General features: G+C 37.5%; 1 protein-coding gene across 10 annotated transcripts in view; it reads left to right on the top strand.

Annotated features, from left to right (window-relative positions):
* Window positions 1-26254, top strand: part of PLSCR4 (phospholipid scramblase 4) — a 67171-nt gene that overhangs the window by 12288 nt on the left and 28629 nt on the right. For 2 of the 10 annotated variants that reach the window (XM_050778163.1, XM_050778154.1), the window contains exons 2-3: window positions 24695-24722; window positions 25879-25989. In XM_050778163.1, the coding sequence (XP_050634120.1) occupies window positions 24716-24722; window positions 25879-25989 (118 nt within the window). In that variant the 5' untranslated portion in view covers window positions 24695-24715. The other 8 variants (XM_050778157.1, XM_050778156.1, XM_050778155.1 and 5 more) reach the window with 8 other exon arrangements.

Raw genomic sequence — 26254 nt, 5'->3', positions numbered from 1 at the left:
TTTGTATAATAGTCTTGTATCCTGCTGCATTGATTAACTTGTTTATTCTTAGTTTTTAGTGAATTCCTTAGAAACTTTGATATGACTTAAAAATGTACATCACATTTCTTTATTTCTAATTTAGATGGCTTTATTTCTTTTTTTCTAACCTAATCACTCTGGCTAGAACCTCCAGTACAATGTTGAAAAGAAATAGTAACAGTACATACTCTTGTCTTGTTTTGATCTTAAGGGAAAGCATGTAGCCTTTCTCTGTTGAGTATGACATTAGCTGTGGAGTGCTTCACAAGTGTCTTACCAGATTAAGAAAGTTCTACTATATTTCTAGATTGTTGACTGTTTATTGTTTTTATCAAGAAAGACTACTGGATTCTTTTGAATATTTTTTCTGTCATCTATTAGGATTATGTGGGGTTTGTCCCTTATTTTATTACCCTGATATATTCATTGATTGAGGTTTTTTTGTTTGATAAACTGTTTTATTACTACAATAAATCCCACTTGGTTGTGGTGTATTGTGGTATATTGTGGATTCAGTTTTCAAGTATTTTGTTGAGAATTTTTGTGTCAGTATTCTTCATGGTTATTAGTGTAGTTTTGTTGTATTGTCTTTACCTGATTTCGATATAAGGGTCATACTGAAATAAAGTGAGTTTTAGAAGAGTTTGCGAAGGGTTGGTATTCATTCTTTATTAAGTATTAGGTAGATGCACAAGTAAATCATCTGTACCTGGGTTTTTTTTGTGGAAAGTTTTTTTGATTACTAATTTAGCCTCTTATTACAGTTCTATTCAGGTTTCCTGTTTCTTCTTGAGTCAGTTTTGGTAGTGTCTGTCTTCTAGGAATTCATCCATTTCATCTACTGTATCTAATTGGCATATGGTAGTTTGCTAATTATTATTCCCCTATAATCCTTTTTTCTTTTCAATGTGAGGTTAGTATTAATATGGCTCTTTTCATTCATTATTTTGGTAATTTGAATCTTTTCTCTTTCTTTTTCTTTATTAGTGTATCTAAAAGTTTGTTAGTTTTGATCTTTTCAAAGCAACAATTTTTAGCTTTTTTGATTTTCTTTTTTATTCTCTATTTATTCCTACTCTAATCTTTATTTCTTTCCTTTTTCTTGCTTTAATTTGCTCTTTCAGAAATATTTTACAGAGGAAGATTAGGTTATTTATTTAAGAGCTTTATTCTTTAAAATTATTTTTATTTACAACTATAAATTTCCCTCAAAACATTGCTTTGGCTGTACCGAATAAGTTTGTGGCCTTTTGTCTTTTCATTGTGAATTTTCATTGTGATTTTTTTGCCAACCCATTGCTTATTAAGGGCACTGTTGTTTAATATCCACATATTTTTAATTTCTTCAACTTTTTTGTATTGTTGATTTATAATTTAATTTTCCATTGTATTCAGATAATATTTTATATGATTTCAATTTTTAAAACTTTATTGAGGCTCATGTTATAGCCTAACGAATGTTCTATTTTGGAGAGTATTTCATATGCACTTGAAAATAAGGTATTCTGCAATTGTTGGTTGCAGTGTTACATAGATAATTATAGATTTAATTGGTTCATAATGTATGTGTATTTTCCATCAATTTTATCAGTTTTTGATTGTGTATTTTGGGGCTGTATTGTGATGTGCAGATAAATGTATAATTGTTGTATCTTCCTGAGAGATTAATTTTTTCTTCTCTTTATGAAATATTCTTCTTAGTCTTCAGTAATTAGTTTTTGTCCTAAAGGTTTATTTGTATAAGATTAGTATAGCCACTGCAGCTCTTCTTTGGTTAACACGAAGTACACCTCTTTCCTTTTTCAACCTGTTTGTCTTTATAAATTGTGTCTCTTGTTTACAACATATAGTTGGATCGTGTTTTCTGTTTCTTTTTTAATCCATTCTGCCAGTTTCTGCCTTTTGATTGGATTGTTTAATCCATTTACATTTAAGGTAATTACTGGTAAGGTAGGAATTATGTCAGATGTTTTGCTACTTGTTTTCTATATGTGTTACATTCTAACTTTCTTGTTATTAGTGTATACATGGTATATCTTTCTTATCCTTTCTTATCCTTTCTTCTTTAACTCTTTTCTGTTTCATCTTTTTCTACCTTATCATTACATTTGAAGTTAGTTTCTTTTAGAGAGCATGTAATTGAGTCTGTATTAGTCCATTTTCACACTGCTGGAAAAGACATATCTGAGATGGGGCGATTTACAAAAGAAAGAGATTTAAGGGACTTACAGTTCCACATGACTGGGGAGACCTCACAATCATGGTGAAGGCAAGGAGGAGCAAGTCACATCTTATGTGGATGGTGGCAGGCCAAGAGAAAGAGCTTGTGTGGGGAAACTTCCCCTTGTGAAATCATCAAATCTCATAAGACTTACTCACTATAAGAAAAGCAGCACAGAAAAGACCTGCCCCCATGTTTCAGTTACCTCCCACTGGGTCTCTCCCACAACACCTAGGAATTCAAGATGAGATATGGGTGGGGACACAGCCAAACAATATCAGGGTCATTAAAAAATATGCATTCAACTATTCTGATAACCTCAGTCTTTGTTTATATGCTTACATGATTTTACATGTAAATATTGATAGGTTTGAATTTTTGCACACTTGTTCTCCTTTTTGTTCTTCTTTATCTCATCCATTATAAGGGCTCTTTAATGCTGTTTGAATTTTTTGTAGCATTTATTTGTTTATTGGGTTTTAGACTGTATCTTTGTGAATAGTGATTTTATTGATGACTCTGGGCACTTCTCTCTCTCTCTCTCCATATGTATACATATGTGTGTGTGTATGTGTGTATATATACATATATGTACAATTAACTTTTAACAGCATTCTTATAATTAATATTTTACCACTTCAAATAGAATGTAGAAGTATAACCATCATATGTAGGTCCCCTTATACTCATCAATTTATGTTATTGTCTTATGTATTATACCTACAGACATTGTAAACCTCCTTGAACAATGTTATAATTTTGGCTTTCTTCATCAAAACTATTTTGAAGAATTGAAGACCAAGCATGGCAGCTCATGCTTGTAATCCCAGATCTTTGGGAGGCCAAGGCAGAGGGTCCCTTGAAGTCCAGAATTTGTGATCAGACTGGACAATAAAACAAGACCCTTGTCTCTACAAAAAAATTTAAAAATTAGCTGGGCACAGTGGCATTTGCCTGTAGTCACAGCTACCATGGGGGCTGATGTGGGAGGTCCACTTGAACCCGGGAGATTAAGATTGCAGTGAGCTGTGATAATAGCACTGTACTCCAAACCTAGGCAAGAGAGAAAGAACCCATCTCCAAATAAATAAAAATAAAGTAATTTAACAGAAAATAGTATATTTTATTTATTGATTGATTTTTTTAAAATTCCTGATGTTCCAAGTTTTCTTCTGCTATTTTATTTTCCTTATACATAAAACTTTGATTATGAATTCCTTTTTAGCAGGTCTGGTGGCAACAAATTCTCTTAGTTTTACTTTCTGGCAGTATGTCTTTATTTTACACTCATTGTGAAGGATGTTTTTCCTTTATATAGAGTTCTGGATTAACAGTTGTTTTCCCTGAGCATTTTAAAAATGGAAAAATATTATTTTATTTCTTCTGCCCTCCTGGATTTTCTTTTTATTATTATTATTATTATACTTTAAGTTCTAGGGTACATGTGCATAACGTGCAGGTTTGTTACATATGTATACTTGTGCCATGTTGCTGTGCTGCACCCATCAACTCATCAGCACCCATCAACTCGTCATTTACGTCAGGTATAACTCCCAATGCAATCCCTCCCCCCTCCCCCCTCCCCATGATAGGCCCCGGTGTATGATGTTCACCTTCCCGAGTCCAAGTGATCTCATTGTTCAGTTCCCACCTATGAGTGAGAACATGTGGTGTTTGGTTTTCTGTTCTTGCGATAGTTTGCTGAGAATGATGGTTTCCAGCTGCATCCATGTCCCTACAAAGGACACAAACTCATCCTTTTTTATGGCTGCATAGTATTCCATGGTGTATGTGTGCCACATTTTCTTAATCCAATCTGTCACTGATGGACATTTGGGTTGATTCCAAGTCTTTGCTATTGTGAATAGTGCCACAATAAACATACGTATGCATGTGTCTTTATAGCAGCATGATTTATAATCCTTTGGGTATATACCCAGTAATGGGATGGCTGGGTCATATGGTACTTCTAGTTCTAGATCCTTGAGGAATCGCCATACTGTTTTCCATAATGGTGGAACTAGTTTACAATCCCACCAACAGTGTAAAAGTGTCCCTATTTCTCCATATCCTCTCCAGCACCTGTTGTTTCCTGACTTTTTAATGATCGCCATTCTAACTGGTGTGAGATGGTATCTCATTGTGGTTTTGATTTGCATTTCTCTGATGGCCAGTGATGATGAGCATTTTTTCATGTGTCTGCTGGCTGTATGAATGTCTTCTTTTTAGAACTGTGTGTTCATATCCTTTGCCCACTTTTTGATGGGGTTGTTTGTTTTTTTCTTGTAAATTTGTTTGAGTTCTTTGTAGGTTCTGGATATTAGCCCTTTGTCAGATGAGTAGATTGCAAAAATTTTCTCCCATTCTGTAGGTTGCCTATTCACTCTGATGGTAGTTTCTTTTGCTGTGCAGAAGCTCTTTAGTTTAATGAGATCCCATTTGTCAATTTTGGCTTTTGTTGCTGTTGCTTTTGGTGTTTTAGACATGAAGTCCTTGCCCATGCCTATGTCCAATAACCTAGGTTTTCTTCTAGGGTTTTTATGGTATTAGGTCTAACAGTTAAGTCTCTAATCCATCTTGAATTAATTTTCGTATAAGGAGTAAGGAAAGGATCCAGTTTCAGCTTTCTACTTATGGCTAGCCAATTTTCCCAGCACCATTTATTAAATAGGGAATCCTTTCCCCATTTCTTGTTTTTCTGAGGTTTGTCAAAGATCAGATGGCTGTAGATGTGTGGTATTATTTCTGAGGACTCTGTTCTGTTCCATTGGTCTATATCTCTGTTTTGGTACCAGTACCATGCTGTTTTGGTTACTGTAGCCTTGTAGTATAGTTTGAAGTCAGGTAGCGTGATGCCTCCAGCTTTGTTTTTTTGACTTAGGATTGTCTTGGCAATGTGGGCTCTTTTTTGATTCCATATGAACTTTAAAGCAGTTTTTTCCAATTCTGTGAAGAAACTCATTGGTAGCTTGATGGGGATGGCATTGAATCTATAAATAACCATGGGCAGTATGGCCATTTTCACGATATTGATTCTTCCTATCCATGAGCATGGTATGTTCTTCCATTTGTTTGTGTCCTCTTTTATTTCACTGAGCAGTGGTTTGTAGTTCTCCTTGAAGAGGTCCTTTACATCCTTGTAAGTTGGATTCCTAGGTATTTTATTCTCTTTGAAGCAATTGTGAATGGGAGTTCATTCATGATTTGGCTCTCTGTTTGTCTGTTACTGGTGTATAAGAATGCTTGTGATTTTTGCACATTAATTTTGTATCCTGTGACTTTGCTGAAGTTTCTTATCAGCTTAAGGAGATTTGGGGCTGAGACAATGGGGTTTTCTAAATATACAATCATGTCATCTGCAAACAGGGACAATTTGACTTCTTCTTTTCCTAACTGAATACCCTTGATTTCTTTCTCTTGCCTGATTGCCCTAGCCAGAACTTCCAACACTATGTTGAATAGGAGTGGTGAGAGAGGGCATCCCTGTCTTGTGCCAGTTTTCAAAGGGAATTTTTCCAGTTTTTGCCCATTCAGTATGATATTGGCTGTGGATTTGTCATAAATAGCTCTTATTATTTTGAGATACGTTCCATCAATACCGAATTTATTGAGCGTTTTTAGCATGAAGGGCTGTTGAATTTTGTCAAAGGCCTTTTCTGTATCTATTGAGATAATCATGTGGTTTTTGTCTTTGGTTCTGTTTATATGCTGGATTACGTTTATTGATTTGCGTATGTTGAACCAGCCTTACATCCCAGGGATGAAGCCCACTTGATCATGGTGGATAAGCTTTTTGATGTGCTGCTGGATCCGGTTTGCCAGTATTTTATTGAAGATTTTTGCATCGATGTTCATCAGGGATATTGGTCTAAAATTCTCTTTTTCTGTTGTGTCTCTGCCAGGCTTTGGTATCAGGATGATGTTGGCCTCATAAAATGAGTTAGGGAGGATTCCCTCTTTTTCTATTGATTGGAATAGTTTCAGAAGGAATGGTACCAACTCCTCCTTGTACCTCTGGTAGAATTCAGCTGTGAATCCATCTGGTCCTGGACTTTTTTTGGTTGGTAGGCTATTAATTATTGCCTCAATTTCAGAGCCTGCTATTGGTCTATTCAGGAATTCAGCTTCTTCCTGGTTTAGTCTTGGGAGAGTGTAAGTGTCCAGGAAATTATCCATTTCTTCTAGATTTTCTAGTTTATTTGCGTAGAGATGTTTATAGTATTCTCTGATGGTAGTTTGTATTTCTGTGGGGTCGGTGGTGATATCCCCTTTATCATTTTTTACTGCGTCTATTTGATTCTTCTCTCTTTTCTTCTTTATTAGTCTTGCTAGCAGTCTATCAGTTTTGTTGATCTTTTAAAAAAACCAACTCCTGGATTCATTGATTTTTTGGAGGGTTTTTTGTGTCTCTATCTCCTTCAGTTCTGCTCTTAGTTATTTCTTGCCTTCTGCTAGCTTTTGAATGTGTTTGCTCTTGCTTCTCTAGTTCTTTTAATTGTGATGTTAGAATGTCAATTTAGGTCTTTCCAGCTTTCTCTTGTGGGCATTTAGTGCTATAAATTTCCCTCTACACACTGCTTTAAATGTGTCCCAGAGATTCTGGTATGTTGTATCTTTGTTCTCATTGGTTTCAAAACATCTTTATTTCTGCCTTCATTTCGTTATGTACCCAGTAGTCATTCAGGAGCAGGTTATTCAGTTTCCATATAGTTGAGCGGTTTTGATTGAGTTTCTTAGTCCTGAGTTCTAGTTTGATTGCACTGTGGTCTGAGAGACAGTTTGTTATAATTTCTGTTCTTGTGCATTTGCTGAGGATTGCTTTCCTTCCAATTATGTGGTCAATTTTGGAATACGTGTGATTTGGTGCTGAGTAGAATGTATATTCTGTTGATTTCGGGTGGAGAGTTCTGTAGATGTCTATTAGGTCTACTTGCTGCAGAGATGAGTTCAATTCCTGGATATCCTTGTTAACTTTCTGTCTCGTTGATCTGTCTAATGTTGACAGTGGAGTGTTGAAGTCTCCCATTATTATTGTATGTGAGTCTAAGTCTCTTTGTAAGTCTCTCAGGACTTGCTTTATGCATCTGGGTGCTCCTGTATTGGGTGCATATATATTTAGGATAGTTAGCTTTTCTTGTTGAATTGATCCCTTTACTATTATGTAATGGCCTTCTTTGTCTCTTTTGATCTTTGATGGTTTAAAGTCTGTTTTATCAGAGACTAGTATTGCAACCCCTGGTTTTTTTTGTTTTCCATTTACTTGGTAGATCTTCCTCCATCCCTTTATTTTGAGTCTATGTATGTCTCTGCATGTGAGATGGGTCTCCTGAATACAGCAGACTGATGGGTCTTGACTCTTTATCCAGTTTGCCAGTCTGTGTCTTTTAATTGGAGCATTTAGTCCATTTACATTTAAGGTTAATATTGGTATGTGTGAACTTGATCCTGCCATTATGATATTAACTGGTTATTTTGCTCGTTAGTTGATGCAGTTTCTTCCTAGCCTCGATGGTCTTTACATTTTGGCATGTTTTTGCAATGGCTGGTACTGGTTGTTCCTTTCCATGTTTATTGCTTCCTTCAGGGTCTCTTGTAAGGCAGGCCTGGTGGTGACAAAATCTCTAAGCATTTGCTTATCTGTAAAGGATTTTATTTCTCCTTCACTTATGAAACTTAGTTTGGCTGGATATGAAATTCTGGGTTTAAAATTCTTTTCTTTAAGAATGTTGAATATTGGCCCCCACTCTCTTCTGGCTTGTAGAGTTTCTGCCGAGAGATCTGCTGTTAGTCTGATGGGCTTCCCTTTGTGGGTAACCCGACCTTTCTCTCTGGCTGCCCTTAAGATTTTTTCCTTCATTTCAACTTTGGTGAATCTGGCAATTATGTGTCTTGGAGTTGCTCTTCTCAAGGAGTATGTTTGTGGCATTCTCTGTATTTCCTGAATTTGAATGTTGGCCTGCCCTACTAGGTTGGGGAAGTTCTCCTGGATGATATCCTGAAGAGTGTTTTCCAACTTGGTTCCAGTTTCCCCCTCACTTTCAGGCACCCCAATCAGATGTAGATTTGGTCTTTTTACATAATCCCATACTTCTTGCAGGCTTTGTTCATTTCTTTTTCTTCTTTTTTCTTTAGGTTTCTCTTCTCGCTTCATTTCATTCATTTGATCCTCAATCGCTGATACTCTTTCTTCCAGTTGATCGAGTCAGTTACTGAAGCTTGTGCATTTGTTACATATTTCTCATGTCATGGTTTTCATCTCTGTCAATTCGTTTATGGCCTTCTCTGCATTAATTATTCTAGTTATCAATTCTTCCACTCTTTTTTCAAGATTTTTAGTTTCTTTGCACTGGGTACGTAATTCCTCCTTTAGCTCTGAGAAGTTTGATGGACTGGAGCCTTCTTCTCTCATCTCGTCAAAGTCATTCTCCATCCAGCTTTGATCCGTTGCTGGAGATGAGCTGCGTTCCTTTGCAGGGGGCGATGCACTCTTATTTTTTGAATTTCCAGCTTTTCTGCCCTGCTTTTTCCCCATCTTTGTGGTTTTATCTGCCTCTGGTCTTTGATGATGGTGACATACTGATGGGGTTTGGTGTGGGTGCCCTTCCTGTTTGTTAGTTTTCCTTCTAACAGTCAGGACCCTCAGCTGTAGGTCTGTTGGAGATTGCTTGAGGTCCACTCCAGACCCTGTTTGCCTGGGTATCAGCAGCAGAGGCTGCAGAAGATAGAATATTGCTGAACAGCGAGTGTACCTGTCTGATTCTTGCTTTAGAAGCTTCCTCTCAGGGGTGTACTCCATCGTGTGAGGTGTGGGGTGTCGGTCTGCCCCTAGTGGGGGATGTCTCCCAGTTAGGCTACTCAGGGGTCAGGGACCCACTTGAGCAGACAGTCTGTCCGTTCTCAGATCTCAGCCTCCGTGTTGGGAGATCCATTGCTCTCTTCAAAGCTGTCAGACAGAGTCGTTTGCATCTGCAGAGGTTTCAGCTGCTTTTTGTTGTTGTTGTTGTTGTTGTTGTTTAGCTGTGCTCTGTCCCCAGAGGTGGAGTCTACAGAGACAGGCAGGACTCCTTGAGCTGCTGTGAGCTCCACCCAGTTCGAGCTTCCCAGCTGCTTTGTTTATCTACTTAAGCCTCAGCAATGGTGGGCGCCCCTCCCCCAGCCTCGCTGCTGCCTTGCCACGAGATCGCAGACTGCTGTGCTAGCAATGAGGGAGGCTCCGTGGGCGTGGGACCCTCCCGGCCAGGTGTGGGATATAATCTCCTGGTGTGCCCGTTTGCTAAGATCCTTGGTAGAGCGCAGTATTGGGGTGGGAGTTTCCTGATTTTCCAGGTGTTGTGTGTCTCAGTTCCCCTGGCTAGGAAAAGAGATTCCCTTCCCCCTTGTGCTTCTCAGGTGAGGGGATGCCTCACCCTGCTTCAGCTCTGGCTGGTCAGGCTGCAGCAGCTGACCAGCACCAACTGTCCTGCACTCCCTAGTGAGATGAAACCAGTACCTCAGTTGAAAATGCAGAAATCATCTGTCTTCTGTTTCGCTCGTGCTGGGAGTTGGAGACTGGAGCTGTTCCTATTCGGCCATCTTCCCTTCTGGATTTTCTGATGAGAAACTGATGGTCAGTCTAATTATTAAACCTTATCTAGTTAATGTATTAGTTCTCTCTGCCTGTTTTCAGGATTTTAACTTTATCTTTTTAGTTCGTAGCTATTTCATTATGATAAGTCTTGGAGTGGGTAGTTTTAGTTTATCTTTTCAGGGATTCACTGAGCTTTACATATCTGTTTGTTTATATCATTTGCAAAATCAAGAAAGTTTTCAACCATTTTTCTTCCAATATATTTTTTGCACTATTTTTTTTTCCTATTCTTCTGATACTCTGATACCAGTAATGTTAACCTTTGGTATTATCCTACTGAGCCGTAAAGTTTTTTTTTTTTTTTTTTTTTTTTTTTTTTTTTGAGACGGAGTCTCACGCTGTTGCCCAGGCTGGAGTGCAGTGGCGCGATCTCGGCTCACTGCAAGCTCCGCCTCCCGGGTTCCCGCCATTCTCCTGCCTCAGCCTCCTGAGTAGCTGGGACTACAGGCGCCCGCCACCGCGCCCGGCTAATTTTTTGTATTTTTTAGTAGAGACGGGGTTTCACTGTGGTCTTGATCTCCTGACCTTGTGATCCGCCCGCCTCGGCCTCCCAAAGTGCTGGGATTACAGGCTTGAGCCACCGCGCCCGGCCCTGAGCCGTAAAGTTTAGTTCATTTTTTAATTTAATAATTTTCCTCTCTGTTCTTCAGACTGGATAATTCTGTTGATCTGTTATTAAGCTCAGTAACTCTCCTTGTAGTCTGCATTTGTTATTGAATCCATTCAGTGAATTTTAAATTTTTGTTACTCTACTTTTTAGTTCTAAAATTTCCATTTGCTCCTTTATTGCTTTTATTTCTTTGCTGAGATTTTCAATCTTTCCTCTTTACTGCCAACCCAGTTTTTCTTAAAGCATCTTAAAAACAGATGCTTGGCCGGGCGCGGTGGCTCAAGCCTGTAATCCCAGCACTTTGGGAGGCCGAGACAGGCGGATCACAAGATCAGGAGATCGAGACCAGCCTGGCTAATATGGTGAAACCTCGTCTCTACTAAAAAATACAAAAAACTAGCCAGGTGAGGTGGCGGGCACCTGTAGTCCCAGCTACTCGAGAGGTTGAGGCAGGAGAATGGCGTAGACCCGGGAGGCAGAGCTTGCAGTGAGCTGAGATGCGGCCACTGCACTCCAGCCTGGGTGACAGAGCGAGACTCCGTCTCAAAAAAAAAAAAAAAAAAAAAAAAAAAAAACAGATGCTTTAAGTTGTCAGGTAATTCCAACATCTTTGTTATCTTGGCATTGACATCTCTATTAGTCTGTTCTTGCACTGCTGTAAAGAAATACTTGAGACTGGGAAAAGAGGTTTAATTGGCTGATGGTTCTACTGGCTGTATAGGAGCATGATGCTGGCCATTTGCTGGCTTTTAAGGAGACCTCAGAAAACTTACAATCAGGGAAAAGGCAAACAGGGATCTATCAGTTCGCATGGCCAGAGCAGGAGGAAAAGAGAGAGTGGAGAGGTGTCACAAACATTTAAACAACCAGATCTCATGAGAACTGTTATCATAAGAACATCACTGGGGGTATGGTGGTGCTAAACCATTAGAAATTGCCCCCATGACCCAATAACCTACAACGAGGCCCCACGTCCAGCATTGGAGATTGCATTTCAACAGGACATTTGGGCAGGGACACAGATCCCAACCATATTATTCCGTTCCTGGCTACCCCCCCCCCAAAATCATGTCCTTCTTACATTTCAAAATAAAATTGTGCCTTCCCAACAGTCCCCAAAGTCTTAACTTATTCCAGCATTAACTCAAAAGTCCACTGTCCAAAGTCTCATCTGAGAGAAGGCTAGTCCCTTCTGCCTATGAGCCTGTTTGTTTGTTTTTTCTTTTTAAATAAAAAAAAGTTATTCCCAAAATACAATGAGGGTAATGAGGGTACAGCAATTGGGTGAATACTCCTGTTCCAAAGGAGAAGTCAGCTGAAAGAAAGGCTGCATGCCCCATGTAAGTCCAAGTCCAAAACCCAGCAGAGTAGTCATTAAATGTTGAATCTCCAACATAATCTCTTTTAACTTCATGTCTCACATCCAAGGCACACTGATGCAAGTGGTAGGCTCTCAAAGTCTTGGGCAGTTCCACCTTTGTGGCCATGGCTGCTCTCATGGGCTGATATTGAGTGTCTATGGCTCTTCTGGGTGAAGGCTGCAAGCTGCCGGTAGCTCTACCATTCTGGAGCCTGAAGGATGGTGGCCCTATTCTCACAGCTACACTAGGCAGTGCCACAATGGGGACTCTGTGTGGGGACTCCAACCCACATTTGCCCTCCACACTGCTGTAGGAGAGTTTCTCCATGAGGCTCTCCCCCTTTAGCAGGCTTATGCCTGTACATCCAGGTTTTTCCATACATCCTCTGAAATCTAGGCAGAGGTTCCCAAGCCTCAGCTCTTACACTCTGTGTACCTGCAGGCTTAACACTACGTGGAAACCACCAATGCTTAATGGTTTCCACCCTCTAAAGCAGCAGCCTGAGCTGCATCCAGTGCCCTGTTAGCCATGGATAGAAGTCCCCAGCTGGGACGCAAGGAGTAGTGTCCTGAGGTTGTGCAACATGGCAGGGCCCTGCCCCTGGCCCAGGAAACCATTCTTCGCTCCTAAGCCTCCAGTCCTATGATGGGAGGGGCTGCCTCAAAGGTCTCTGAAATGCATTCAAGGCATTTTTTCCCATTGTCTTGGCTAGGAGCAATTTCTTTCTTTCCAGTTATGTAAATTTCTCAAGATTGCTTGAATTCCTCCACTGAAAATGAGTTTTTCTTTTCTACTGCATGGCTGGGCTGCAAATTTTCCAAACTTTTATGCTCTGCTTCCCTTTTAAATATAAGTTCCAGTTTTAGGTCATTTCTTTGCTCACACGTATGAGCACAGGTTATTAGAAGCAGGACACATCTTGATGTTTTGCTGCTTAGAAATTTCTGCTGCCAGATACCCGAAATCATCATTCCCAAGTTCAAAGTCTCACAGATCTCTAGGGCAGGGCACAATGTAACCTATTGCTTTGTTAAGGAACAGAAGCACCTTTGCTCTAGCTACTAATACGAAGTCTGTCATTTCCCTCTGAGACTGCATCAGCCTGGACTTCATTGTTCATATTACTATCAACAATTTGGTCACAACAATTTAACAAGTCTCTAGGAAGTTTCAATGTTTCCCTCATCTTCCTGTTTTCTTCTGCGCCCTTCAAGCTGTTCCAGCCTCTGCCTGTTACCCAGTTCCAAAGTTGCTTACACATTTTCAGGTATCTTTATAGCAATACCCCACTCCTTGGTGCCAATTTTCTGTATTAGTCCATTCTTGCACTGCTGTAAAAGAATACCTGAGACTGGGTAATTTACAAAGCAAAGAGTTTAATTGGTTTACAGTTCCACAAGCTGTACAGGAAGCCTGATGCTGGCAGTCTGCTTGGCTTCTGGAGAGGCCTCAGGAAACTTACAATCATGACAGAAGGCAAATGGGGAGCTAGAACTTCACATGGCTGGAGCAGGTGGAAAAGAGAGATGGGAGAGATGCCATACACGTTTAAACAACTAAATATCATGAGAACTCTTATCGCAAGAACAGCTCTAGGGAGATGGTGCTAAACCATTAGAAACCACCCCCATGACCCAATCACCTCCCACCAGGCCCAACCTCCAGCATTGAGGATGACATTTCAGCATGAGATTTGGGTGGGGACACAGAGCTGAACCATATCATCATCTTTCGATTTTCTTTTTCCACATCAGTGGAGGTTTTTCTGGTTCTTTTTGAACTATAATTTTATATTGTGTTGTAGTCATTTTGCGTATTATTTTATGAGATTCTGAGTCTTACTGAAATGCCATGGAGCTAATTGATTTTCTAATTATTTTGGCAGGCAGTTGATCCACTTGGATTGAGGCCAAAAGTTCTGGCCAGCCTTTTGTGAGTTATGATTTCAATGTCAGTTAATTTAATATTGAAAGTCTTTGCCAAGATATTTAGATCTCTTTAGTGTGTGCACAACCCTTGGCCAGTCTGAGACCTGAGCAGTTATCTCCTTTATTCAATTTCTAAAGTCTTTGTTAGGATCAGATGTTTAGGATCAGATCCATGCATTCATTACTTCTGGATTAGCTGAGGAGTTCATAAACAACTTTACAGGGACAATCCCAAGCTGCATCTTCTTCATGATCTCCTTGCTACTTACCAGTTTTCTGGGTCTCTTCTATTTTGTTTTTCAGCCAGAAAAAATGAGGTTTTATTTACCCTTTTCATCTCTGTGTGTCCCTCAAATTCATTTGCATTCAAGGCCAAATCACAGGAAGGCAGAGAGTAAACATGTGACAAGGTGCACCCCATTATTTTGGAGCCACAGCTCCTTATGTTAAGAGGAAGATTTCTCTCCTTTAGTGTTTTCCACACCTGCAGGCCTTCTCTGATAAAATTACTGCTTTCTCCACAGTGAGACTTCCAGGATCAGGGACATGATAGAATGGAGAAAGTAAAAAATTAAAAAAAAAAACAAAAACAAAAACCGTGAATTTTCCAACACTTTTTGAACTTTAGGGATGCTCATTCCCCTGCTCGAGCCAGAAGTAGAGGGCTTCTCCTGGAGCTGTCTGCATCTGGAGTCTACTACTATGTTTCAGGATGCCTTGAACCACTATTGCGCCGGGGATACCAGAGAAAAATATGAAGCTTACTCTGGTTTGATTGTACTTTTTCTGGTCTTCTGTCCCATGTTCTTGCTACTTTTTAATTTCCAGGGTCTTCAAATAGCTGTTCATTCGTTCTGTTTAGGTTAATTAATTGTATTTAGTGGGAGAGACAGGTTGGTATATGTTTACTGCATCTTATCCATAACTGGAACATATGACCTATTATGTTTTTTGGGTTTTTTAGTTCATGGGTAATTTCTCTTCAGACTATAAATATATTTCAAAACCTTTACCAAGTAGAATTTGAAAAAGAACACAGCAGAACAGCCTACTTTCCTATTATAGGGTATAGTAGTGAGACGTGCTTGATAGTTTGAAAGCACCGTGAGGGTGAGGGGGTATGAAGGAGAAGGCAGCAAGTATATAGAAGGTAACTTTCAGTAGTGTTTGTTTTGTAGAATACTAAGTTGGCCTCTGATGCTGGTTTTTTGACCCATAGTTTCCAGGTTATAGAGTTATAACCTTGAATGGGTTGCTTAAACTCTGTGAACTTCTGTTTCCTGGCCTGTATAATGAAACCATAATAATTCACCTCTGTCAACATATATGAAGTTCCTGGCACATCATAGATGTTTAGTAATTCATATCTAAAACTTAAAGAAACTGAGAGTTTAAAATATAGCAGGTCATTTGGAGTCACAATCAGTAGGTAATCCTTAACATCTTTATAGCCAGCTACTCCTTTAAAAAATGCCTTAAAACTTCACTAAAAATATTAGAAATTTTCGTTTTTAAGAATCTCCATTTTCTGTTGGGCCCCATTCAAGTTAGCTTTAAATTGAAATGTAACAACAGTTATCTGTTCAAAAATTTTGAAATATGACTGTTTTTCCCAGCTTTTTTAGTGCTGTGATTTACTGTTATAAATAATTTAATGTATTCAGTTACTTCTACATAGCAGTGTTCCCAAGATAGTATGTGGCCAAGAGAATTATATTTTGTAATCTATATTATAAGCAGCAGCACAATGAAATAATATAGATAAATGCGAAAGTGACAAAATTTGTAAATTCAAAGGAACTGTCTCCCATGTAAATTAACTAATGATAAAAAAGCTTTTAAATAAATGAAACTTAAAAATATAAAGCCTTGTTTTTGTCAAAGAAATTGATGTATGTAAACTTCATCAATCTTGTGGTACATCATCATCCAGAATTTATAGGCAGTCAAATACGGGGAAATGAAAGCATGTCCAGAGATGTGGAAGCATAATTCAAGCTTCTAATGTAGATTTTCTTAAAAGATGTAGCATAAGTTTGTACACAGTAAAAAAACCTCATTAGGCATTATTTATTGGGTACCTACCATATGCAGACATGACTCTATGTACTCCAAATTGGAAGAGAGGAAGTCAAACCATCTTCACAGATTATATGATTCTGTACCTAGAAACTTCCATAGTCTCTGCCCAAAGGCTCCTAGAACTGACAAACAACTTTGGTAAAGTTTCAATGTACAAAATCAGTGTACAACAATCAGTATCATTTCTGTACACCAGTAGTGGCCAAACCAGGAACCAAATCAAGAATGAAATACCATACACAATAGCTACAAAAAGAACAAAATATCTAGGAATACAGCTTACCAGGGAGGTGAAAGATTTCTACAATGAGAATTACAAAACACTGCTGAAAGAAATCAGAGATAACATAAAAACATGGAGAAACATTCCATGCCCATGGATATGAAGAATCAATACCATTAAAATGGCTCTACTGCCCAAAGCAATGTACAGATTAAATGGTATTCCTATCAAACTACCAATGTCATTTTTCACAAAATTAGAAAGAAATGATTCTGAAATTCATATGGAACAAAAGGGGCCCAAATAGTCAAAGGGATCCTAAACAAAAAGAAGAAAGCCAGAGGCGTCACACTATCTGACTTCAAACTATATTATAAGGCCACAGAAACCAAAACAACATGATACTAGTACAAAAAATAGACATATAGAACAATAGAACAGAAATAAAGCTATACACTTACAACCATCTGATTTTTAACAAAGTCAACAATACCAAGCAATGGGGAAAGACTTCCTGTTCAATAAAAGGTGCAGGGATAACTGGCTAGCCATATGCAGAAGATTGTAACTGGACACCTTCCTTTCATTATATACAAAAATCAACTCGAGATGGATTAGACTTAAATGTAAGACCTAAAACTATAAAAGCCCTAGAAGAAAACCTAGGACATACCATTCTGGACATAGGCCTTGGCAAATATGTTGTGATGAAGTCTCCAAAAGCAATTGCAACTAAAACAAAAATAGACAAGTAGGACCTAATTAAACCAAATAGCTTTTGCAGAGTAAAAGAATAGTATTTCCTATCAACAGAGTAAATAGACAACCTACAGAATAGGAGAAAATATTCACATACTAAGCATCTGACAAAGGTCAGATATTCAGAATCTATAAGCAATTTAAACAAATCAACAAAAACCCCATTAAAAAATCGGCAAAGGTCACGAATAGACATTTTTAAAAAGAAGACATAAACGTGGTCAACAAGCATAAGAAAACAGGGTCAACATCAGAAACCATCAAAGAAATGAAAATCAAAACCACAATTATATACTATCTCATACCAGTCAGAATGGCTATTATTAAAATGTCAGAAAATAATAGATGTTGGTGAAGTTACAGAGAAAAAGGAATGTTTATACACTGCTGGTGGGAATGTCAATTAGTTCATCCACTATGGAAAGCAGTTTGGAGATTATAATAGCACTGAAAACAGAACTAGCACTTGACCCTGCAGTCCCATTACTGGGTACATACCAAAACGAATATAAATTGTTCTACCAAAAAGATATATACACTTCTATATTCACTGCAGCACAATGGCAACAACATGAAATCAACTTAGTTGCCCGTCAGTGATGTACTGGATAAAGAATATATGGCACATATACTCCATGAAATACTGTGCAGCCTTAAAAAAGAAGGGAATCATGTCCTGTGTAGCAACATGGATGCAGCTGGAGGCCATCATCCTAAGGGAATTAACACAAGAACAGAAAAGCAAATACTGTATCTTCTCACTTATAGTAGGAGCTAAACATTGAGTACACATGGATACAATGAGGAGGACAATTGACACCAATGCCTTCTTGAGGGCAGAGGGTGGGAGGAGGGTAAGGGTTGAAAAACTACCTGTCAGTTACTGTGCTCATTACGTGGGTGATGAAGTCGTTTGTACACCAAATCCCATTGACACATAATTTAGCCATGTAACAAACCTGCACTCATTCACGCTGAACCTAAAATAAAAGTTAAAAAAGGAAAAATAATAACAAAAGACTACACCATTAAAACATGTTTTAAATTTCTTCCCTTATGGAGCTTATCTTCTAGCTGAAGCGTCAATCCAATTTAATTCTCTTTAAAGTTCTTACCTCTTTAAAACTGTTTACTCGTTTACTGCTGTGAATTTTCTTCCTCCTGTCCCTCTCCTTCTTTCCCTCTCTCAGTGTCCTTACTAGGAGACTCCCTCTCCACTGTCCCACCTCTTCTGCTCCTCCTCACTCTCTCTGTTACACAGTAACACCTCCAAGCAACAAAAAGACAATAGTATTTCCTTTTTGGTCCAGTGACTTTGTTGAGCCATAGTAGGATGCCAAAGACCCCAGCACTCCCTTTGTAAATATGATCTCCCCTTGGGCCACTTTCCAGGGAGGAATGTGATCAGTTCACAATATGTTTTTAAGAATTTTTATTATTATCCCTGCATGCATACACATAGAAACATAAACCTGCACACATGCACACATGCACACAGGAAATCCACCAAAATTTTAAGAATAGTTATTTTGAGAAAGTTGAATTAAGGGTATAGTCACATTTTTATACTTTTATTTCTTGATTTTCTAAAAATGAAAACATATTACTTTTGTAATCAGAAATATGTATGTATGTGTGTGTACCATTGTAACCATTACACAATTACTATTATTATTATTATTACTATTTTTAGCAATCTAAGTACAGTATTGCAATTCATTCTGACTCTAAACACCCAGAGTTTGCAACTCCACAGGCTTAGGGGCCTCCTTCCTAACAAGACTGCCTTCACTTAAGACAAGTTTGAGGATCTCCAGGCCACCCACACTTCTGACCAACTAGCTACAAATTCAGGTGTTCCCATCAATCCCTCAGGTTTGATCATTTCTTAGAATGACTCACAGAACTCAAGAAAGTGCTCTACTTACGATTAAAGTTTTATTATAAACGATAAAAATCAGGACCAGTCAGTTGAGGAGATCCATGGGGTGAGGCCTAGGAGGGTCATGAACAGAAAGCTTTCATGCCTTCTCTCTGTGGGGTTAGGATTCATCACACTCCCAGTACATTGATGTGTTTACCAACCAGGAAGCTAACTAGAGTCAGGTTTTTTATTGGGGTTTCATTACACTGGCATGATTACTTGAATTATTGGCTTCATGGACTGAATGCAGTCTCAAGGCCCCCACCTCCCTGGAGGTCAGGCAAATATGACATTACTCAAAACTCCAGTTCTCTAATCATGATTCTTTCTGGCATGATCGGCCTCCCTATTATGTTGTCACCTTAGCAAAATCTCAGGTATGGTCCAAGGACCCACCAAGAAAAACAGAAACACTGCTATTACTTGCGAATTCTAAGAGTTTAGAAGTTGCTTTCCCAGAACCCAGGGCAAAGACCAGAATAATTCTCTTTTATGCAATATTATGTTACATGTAACAACTAAAATTGATTAGCTATCACTTTCTATGGAGACAGAAGAAAATAATACATCAGACATTTAGCAACGTCTAGTAGATAATTCTTTTTAAAGCAAGGTGTATACATTTTCTTAGACCTATTAGCACTTATATTCACCCAGCCTAGATACTTGTGATGTATTAGAGGGTTTCAAAAATTTAAACATTTAAAGAATATTTATATTTTTATTTAGTTTCATAAAGACTTTGTTATAAATAAAATGTTTTATTACTTCTAATTACTTACACATATATTAGCTCATTTGCATCTTATACCATGAAGTACTGTACTAATATAAACAAATATTCAATTTTCACAGTACAAAATTATTTTTAAAAATCTTAATATTTATATGTTGATATAATGAACACTATATTATTTTAATTTTTGGAATATGCCATTAACATAATCTTCATTTTCTGATCTTTTTAAAGTTTACTAAAGGACATCCATCGTCTGCATAATATAGGTAATGTCACTATCCTGAACTGAAAGCAAATTTTGTAGCCACTTAAGGTGTACCCTAACTCATTTGTCTTTCATTTAGCTGCAAATAGGAAAAGCCCTTTGGCAATGTCTCCATTTTTTTTTTCTCCCCACTCCTTCGACTTTGAAATTCATTACAAACAGTGCTTATGAAATCCCATTTGCTAGAACATTACTGGATATAGAAGATGGGAATTAGTGGTGTCAGCTCAGAACCCAGAGTAGAATCTTACATATAATATGTGCTGAGTAGAATCATACAGTAATACATGCTGAGTTGCTGACTGGCAGACAGCTTTTTTTTTTTTTCCCAATACCACTATTAAACACACACATTTATTCTTGGTCTCTTCATCAGTTAGTATGTCTTACTAGTGAAATAGTAGTAATAATGCAAGTTTATTGAAGATTTTTTTATATGGTAGGCACTGTTTTAAGTGCTATACAAATGTAATTGTTTTAGTCTTCACAATATTTCTGTGAGGTTGATCCAGCCATCGTCATCCCCATGATTAACAGGATAACCTAAGAACAGATCAGTCACTCAAGATTACACAACGATCAGAAAAAGACCTGAGATTTGAACCCACACTCTGGACCATAGTCCATACTGTCTGAAGTGTGCTGGAATACACTATTTGTAGTCACACAATCTTCTGCTTTTCTCCAGGTATTCTTAAGGGAAGATTAAGATGGACAAAGACTATAATCTCCTATCAGTTACATAATAAACACAAAAGAGATATCATGGTAGCTGATATAGGACTTTGCAGGAGCGAGATATTTTTCTTGTCCCTGCTAAGAAGCGGAAGGAATTGTTCATTGATGTGCTTTCTTTTCTCCTTGCAGGGTTAAAGGCACTGGAGACAGACATGACCCAGAGTTTTAGAATGCATATGCCATTTCCAAGCCTTGTGCCTGGAGATTCTCACTGCCCAGAGCCTCCCTTGAGGAGAGGCCAGGACAGCTTCCAGTAAATACTCTACTGTAAAGATCTAATCTTCCTTTTGAGTTTTGTGATTGAATTCTCAAATACCCCTGGTGTGAGTTCTAGAACTTGTGGTTGTATTGAGTTCTGAGAGTGTGTCACTGTTTACAATGGTGAAATTGACAAGCGAGCATATAACACAGCTGCGCTTGTTGGGTTCTGCAAGTGATATCCATTTAATAGCATATAGTAAGATACAGCACTCTTGCTATAGGATGCAATTTAAGATATCAGGGCTGCCTTGCAAGGCAGCAAACCTCAATCTCACCAACCTTGTCTTATCTAGCCCATGTCTTCTTTCTCTCTTAATGGGCAGCCCAGATTCCCCTGTATGCATATCATGCCCCTAAAATACCAAGGCCTATGCAATTAACAGCTCTCCAGACTTTGTAATACTGAACTGTTATGGAGATACAGCTCAGTTTCCCAATCTGGTTTCTGACAGATATAAAGCCAAAAATCAGTTTTTTCAAGGTAAGGCACTTTTTGTTGTTGCTAAGTGATAGGGAAATCTGAAGCGATTCACTGAATATTAAAGGAGGATTAAGTTAGCATTCATGCTTCTACCAACTGGAAATTATCCTGTCTTGCACAGTATTTTGGTTAAAACTATGTTGTAAAATTTTATAAGAAAAGGAATAGAATATAGGGTGGTGAGAAAAAAATGCTAGCAGCTCAGACAAGATGGAAGGTAAGCAGACTTCAAGTGTCTGAAGCTTGTGAGGCAATATGTAGGTATTTTTCTTTTATTTAAACTCATTGAGATTAGTTGCTTTGTAATACTTTAAATATTTCTAAAATTTTATTAATTTTTTCAAGTTATCATTCAATTACTTGAATTAGATTTGAACACTTAATAATGCCTGGCATTGTTGAGAACTGTTGTTTTTGTTTACATTGAGTTAGTCTCAGACATGCCTGATCATAAGGATCACCTGGAACTGTGTTAAAGGTAAAGATTTCCAGGCCTGGAACCCAGAGGTGCTACTTTAGCTTTGGAGTCCAGAATTCTATATTTTTTCCAAGTTTTATTTTGAAATTAAATATTTAAAAATTAATATTCAAATTCATTTCTTCATTGAGATTCAGCAATTGTTAAAAGTTTGCCACTATAGATAGCTAGATAGGTGATAGGTGGACAGATAGATAGATATAATAATTTGGCCTCTTTTCACTAAGACATTTAATTATCTTTTGTAATTAGTTTCCACTGTGGCTCCTTGATAGCTTGTAACCTATACTGTAACAACAGACCATTACTTGGAAGAAGCTGACACTCAACATATAACTGTCAAATGGTTCTTGTTTATTGTGAAATAATGCCATACATATAAATATGCATATTTAAACATGTACATACCCTTTAAAAACTAATGACAAGACATTAGCCTTGTTCTTATCACCCTAATAGAACTTTAATATTGGCAGGAACTTAGCGTTCCTTGTGGGCCACAACTAAACAGCTACCCCTCATCACTTCTTTACACATAACCCTTTTATGAAATTTTATGTTTTTAATTCCCTAGCATTTCGTTATAAAGTTTTCCTCTATATATTTATCAGATAAAGTGCTTTGTTTAGAATTCCTGCTACTGAACATTCTTACGTGGAATCATACTACATGTATTCTCCAGTGATTTGCTTTTTCTGTTGTGTTGTAATTTTGAGATTCATCTCTCTCCACCTGCACAATTGTAATTTGTTTTCACTACAGTATACTATTATATCATGTGAATGTACCAGAATTTATTTATTCAGTCTACTGTTGATGGACATTAGGCAAGTTTTCGTTCCTTTTAATATGAATAGTGTTATTAAGAACATTCTTGTCTCTATCCTGTGTACATGTGCAAGTGTCACTTGCAGGTACATACCTAGGAGTGTCTAAAGTTCTGGAAAGCTGTAGTCATTTTCCTCAACAATAGGGATTACCATCATTAAGGAATATAACTAACTCCTTGAACTCCCTTGGCTGGCCCAGAATTGGGTCTGACTTTTTGGTATGTCCCAGAATAAATAAATAAATAAATATATATATACACACACACACCCCCACACACATTTATATTATGTATAATTATATATTATGTGTATAATTTTATATTTAAATATTGTTTAATATATTTAAAATATAAATGTAAAAATGTATATAACATATATTAAGTATATATTTAAAACTTTTTACATAATATATATTATATAAAAATAAATACATATCTTTAAAAAATATATTTTTTAAGCTTCGAGACACATAGGGCACTGTACAACAAACTCCAGCTCCAGAGGTGAGTGGAAATGGTCCAAGACTGGTTAAACTTTCACCCATCTTGGCAAGACAATCATTTCAGCTGGGAATCTGCATACTGGCTCATACTATGGCAATTTTCATTGAGTCAGCTCAGTGCCCATATTGATGACTCCCTCATACGGTGTTTGAATGCCTCTTTGACCTACTCTAACTTGATACTTTTTTACTGCACTTGGACGACACAAATGACTCTGCATTCTTATAAACATGATCACATATTGAAAAGTACATAGGCTTAGGATTTAGAAGCACTTGCCTTTAGCAGATTTGGCCATTTACACATTAGAGAGTTGTTATAATCAGAGATATATGAAAAGCATTGGGCCCTTTGCCTAACATTTGATAAGCATTCAGTAAATTATAGTCTTTGTTGATATTCTTGTTGTTATTCGTCATTACTCAGAACTCAGAAATTCAGATATACTGAAATTCCCTTCTCTAATAATAGCCACTTTTTTTTGCCTGATTGAATTCAGAAAATTTTACCTTCACCCTCATTCCTTGTTTCAAATCTCATCTCAACTTCTAGTCTCCTTCTCTGAGTTATTCTCATAATGTTCTTATACATATTTTTAATTTAAATGTTTAACTTCTTTTGGTCTCTTCCTAAACATAACATGTCCTAGTCTAAACTTTCAATTTTTACCCTCCTTCATCCCCACTATCCTCCTCTCTAGTTTTGTTAATAGCATCACCATCAACTCAGTTACCTTGGGCTAAAACTCAGAATCCTCTTCCACTCCTCTCTTTACCTTAGTCCAGCAGCAACTCCTGGAGGCCCTGCTTCCAAACCGTGTCATGCCCCTGACCACTCCTAATCCTCTGCAGTGTCACCTCCCCTGTCTAAGCCGGCGTCAGCTCTCACCTGGATTGCTGCTGCCATCCCTCACTGCTCCTTGCTTCTACTCTTTCTCTCGGTGTATGGTGTCGATCAGATCTGATCACTCCACTGACTGAATCCTCCAGACTTCCCAGTACCAAATACCGAAAATGCCAACCACCTTGCCATGGCCTTCAGATGAGATCAGACCTCTCTGTCTCCATGTCTTACCTCAGTTCCCTTCACTCACAGTGGCCCAGTCACTCCTAACCGCTTTCTTTTTCCCTCCCATCAATATCTCAAGCTCACTGCCATCTCTGACCCTTTGCACTAATTTCCTATCTTTCTAGAACTCTCTTCCCACAATTGTAGTGTAATGTTTATTTTTCATAGTTCAAACAGCTCAAAGGTCACTTCCTGAGGCAGGCTTTCCCTGACTCTTCTAGAACTAACCATCCACGTTTCTCTTAAGCCTGTTACATTGTTTTCCTCATAACTGTACTATCTATAAAGTTAAACTTCAACATTTCTTGACATGTTTTTAAAAATCTCATCCTACTACAATATAAACTGCAGCACAGTAGGCAGCAGAGTGTCTGCTTCACTGCTGTACTCTCAACATCTATTTAGTGCCTCGTACATAATAGGTGCTCAGTAAGTATTTGTTGAATTAATGAAGGGACAAATGTAAAGTAACTGGAGGTTAAAAAAAATTACAGAAGTCCTTACCTGTGTCACTGAGTAGTAATACTATGTATTATGTATATATTTTAAAGGCATTAACATTTTTTATTTTTCAGGATTAATTGGAATTCTTCAAAATGTCAGGTAAGTTTTTGTGAATAAATTTGAATATGCTTTATTTTCAAATGTGAATTTTGTGATTATTTTCCCTAAAGAGGGACTTTATTTCATTTTGATTTTTTTTGTTTAACATTTGGCGAATATAAATACACGTGTGTGTGTGTTGTGTATATATGTGTGTATATATGTATGTATATATTTATTATTTATGTATATAGACGTTCCTATCATTGTCAGAAAAAGATTAAAAAGAGACTTACAGTGGCGTATGTATCTACTGAATAATCTTTGAAGTTTGTGGGGAAAATTAGGTAATAAAAAAAAGCAAGATTAGGAAAACGATTCTGCAAAGAGAGGTTGTAGTAATAAAGAGCCTGTGGCAAGGCCCTGCCTTGGTAGAGGAGGGTGAAAGTAGGCCTTGTATTTTCTAGTAGCTTACATAATGAGAGAAAAACCACATTTATGGATTTTTGTTTGCTAGGAGATAAAAGTCAACTGGTTGTTTAGGAAACTCAGCTTTTTTTGTAGTAAGCTCAGAGAGAAATTGGTCTCTAATCTCAATAAGAAGACAAGGTGCAACATCATGAAACTGACTTCAGTACCTCCCTTGCAGCAATTACTGTGACCTAGATTGCTTTTAGAAAGAATACAGTGAAAATATGAGTCACTGGAGATCTAGACTAAACTATTGCTAATTCAGTTATATGTAACACCACTGTTTATTAAACCATTATGTGTTTATGGTGTTACGTTGTGAATTTTTTTAGACAGCACTTTCCAAAAAGAATTAGGAAAAAAATCAGCTTCACTCTCTAAATGCCTGTGTTCTCCATATTATGTAATGGGAAAAATAATTTTTGCTCTTATGCCAGGAATTTACTTTGTAGGTAAGAGTTAGCATCAGGGCATTTGAACAACTGGTATAAAAGCTCATTGCTTTGATCACAAGCACAATATAATTGTTTAGTTCTATTTTTAAATATGTGTTCAGTTTGAAAATTCATGAAATTTATTAATAGGTAGTGTCTCATATATGATGAATTCTTTTTATAGGAAATATAGGAGTGTATTTCCAGTTGATTATATTTTTTGATGCATACCAATAAGAAAAAAAAAGAATACATTTTGTCATAATATTATTGTTTCCTGTGTAAGTTATGTTCCCTCTCTGCTGCTGAAGGTGTAGTGCCCACAGCCCCTGAACAGCCTGCAGGTGAAATGGAAAGTCAAACAAAACCACCAGATCCAAGGTCTGATGCTCCTCCTGAATACAATTCTCATTTTGTACCAGGTGGGTTAAATATTCATAAAGAATATTCTCCTTTCCTAAAAACCATACTAATGATTAAAATTGCTTTTTAAGTTAACAAATTAATTGACTGATTTAATAAGTAAATAAATATTGGATGCCGATAGGGTGCCACATAGTTTACTATCTGTCAGTTAGAATATATTCCTATAGCCATAGGATTTACAGACTTTTAGAAGGAAGTTGTGCAAATATTGATGACATTCTCTCCATTCTATATGGAGATATGAAGAGAGTGTTGTAAGGA

Source organism: Macaca thibetana, chromosome 2 (genome assembly GCF_024542745.1).
Source record: "Macaca thibetana thibetana isolate TM-01 chromosome 2, ASM2454274v1, whole genome shotgun sequence".
NCBI lineage: Eukaryota > Metazoa > Chordata > Mammalia > Primates > Cercopithecidae > Macaca > Macaca thibetana.
The sequence above is the reverse complement of the archived record's forward strand: the minus strand, read 5'-3'. Positions and strand labels throughout refer to the sequence as shown.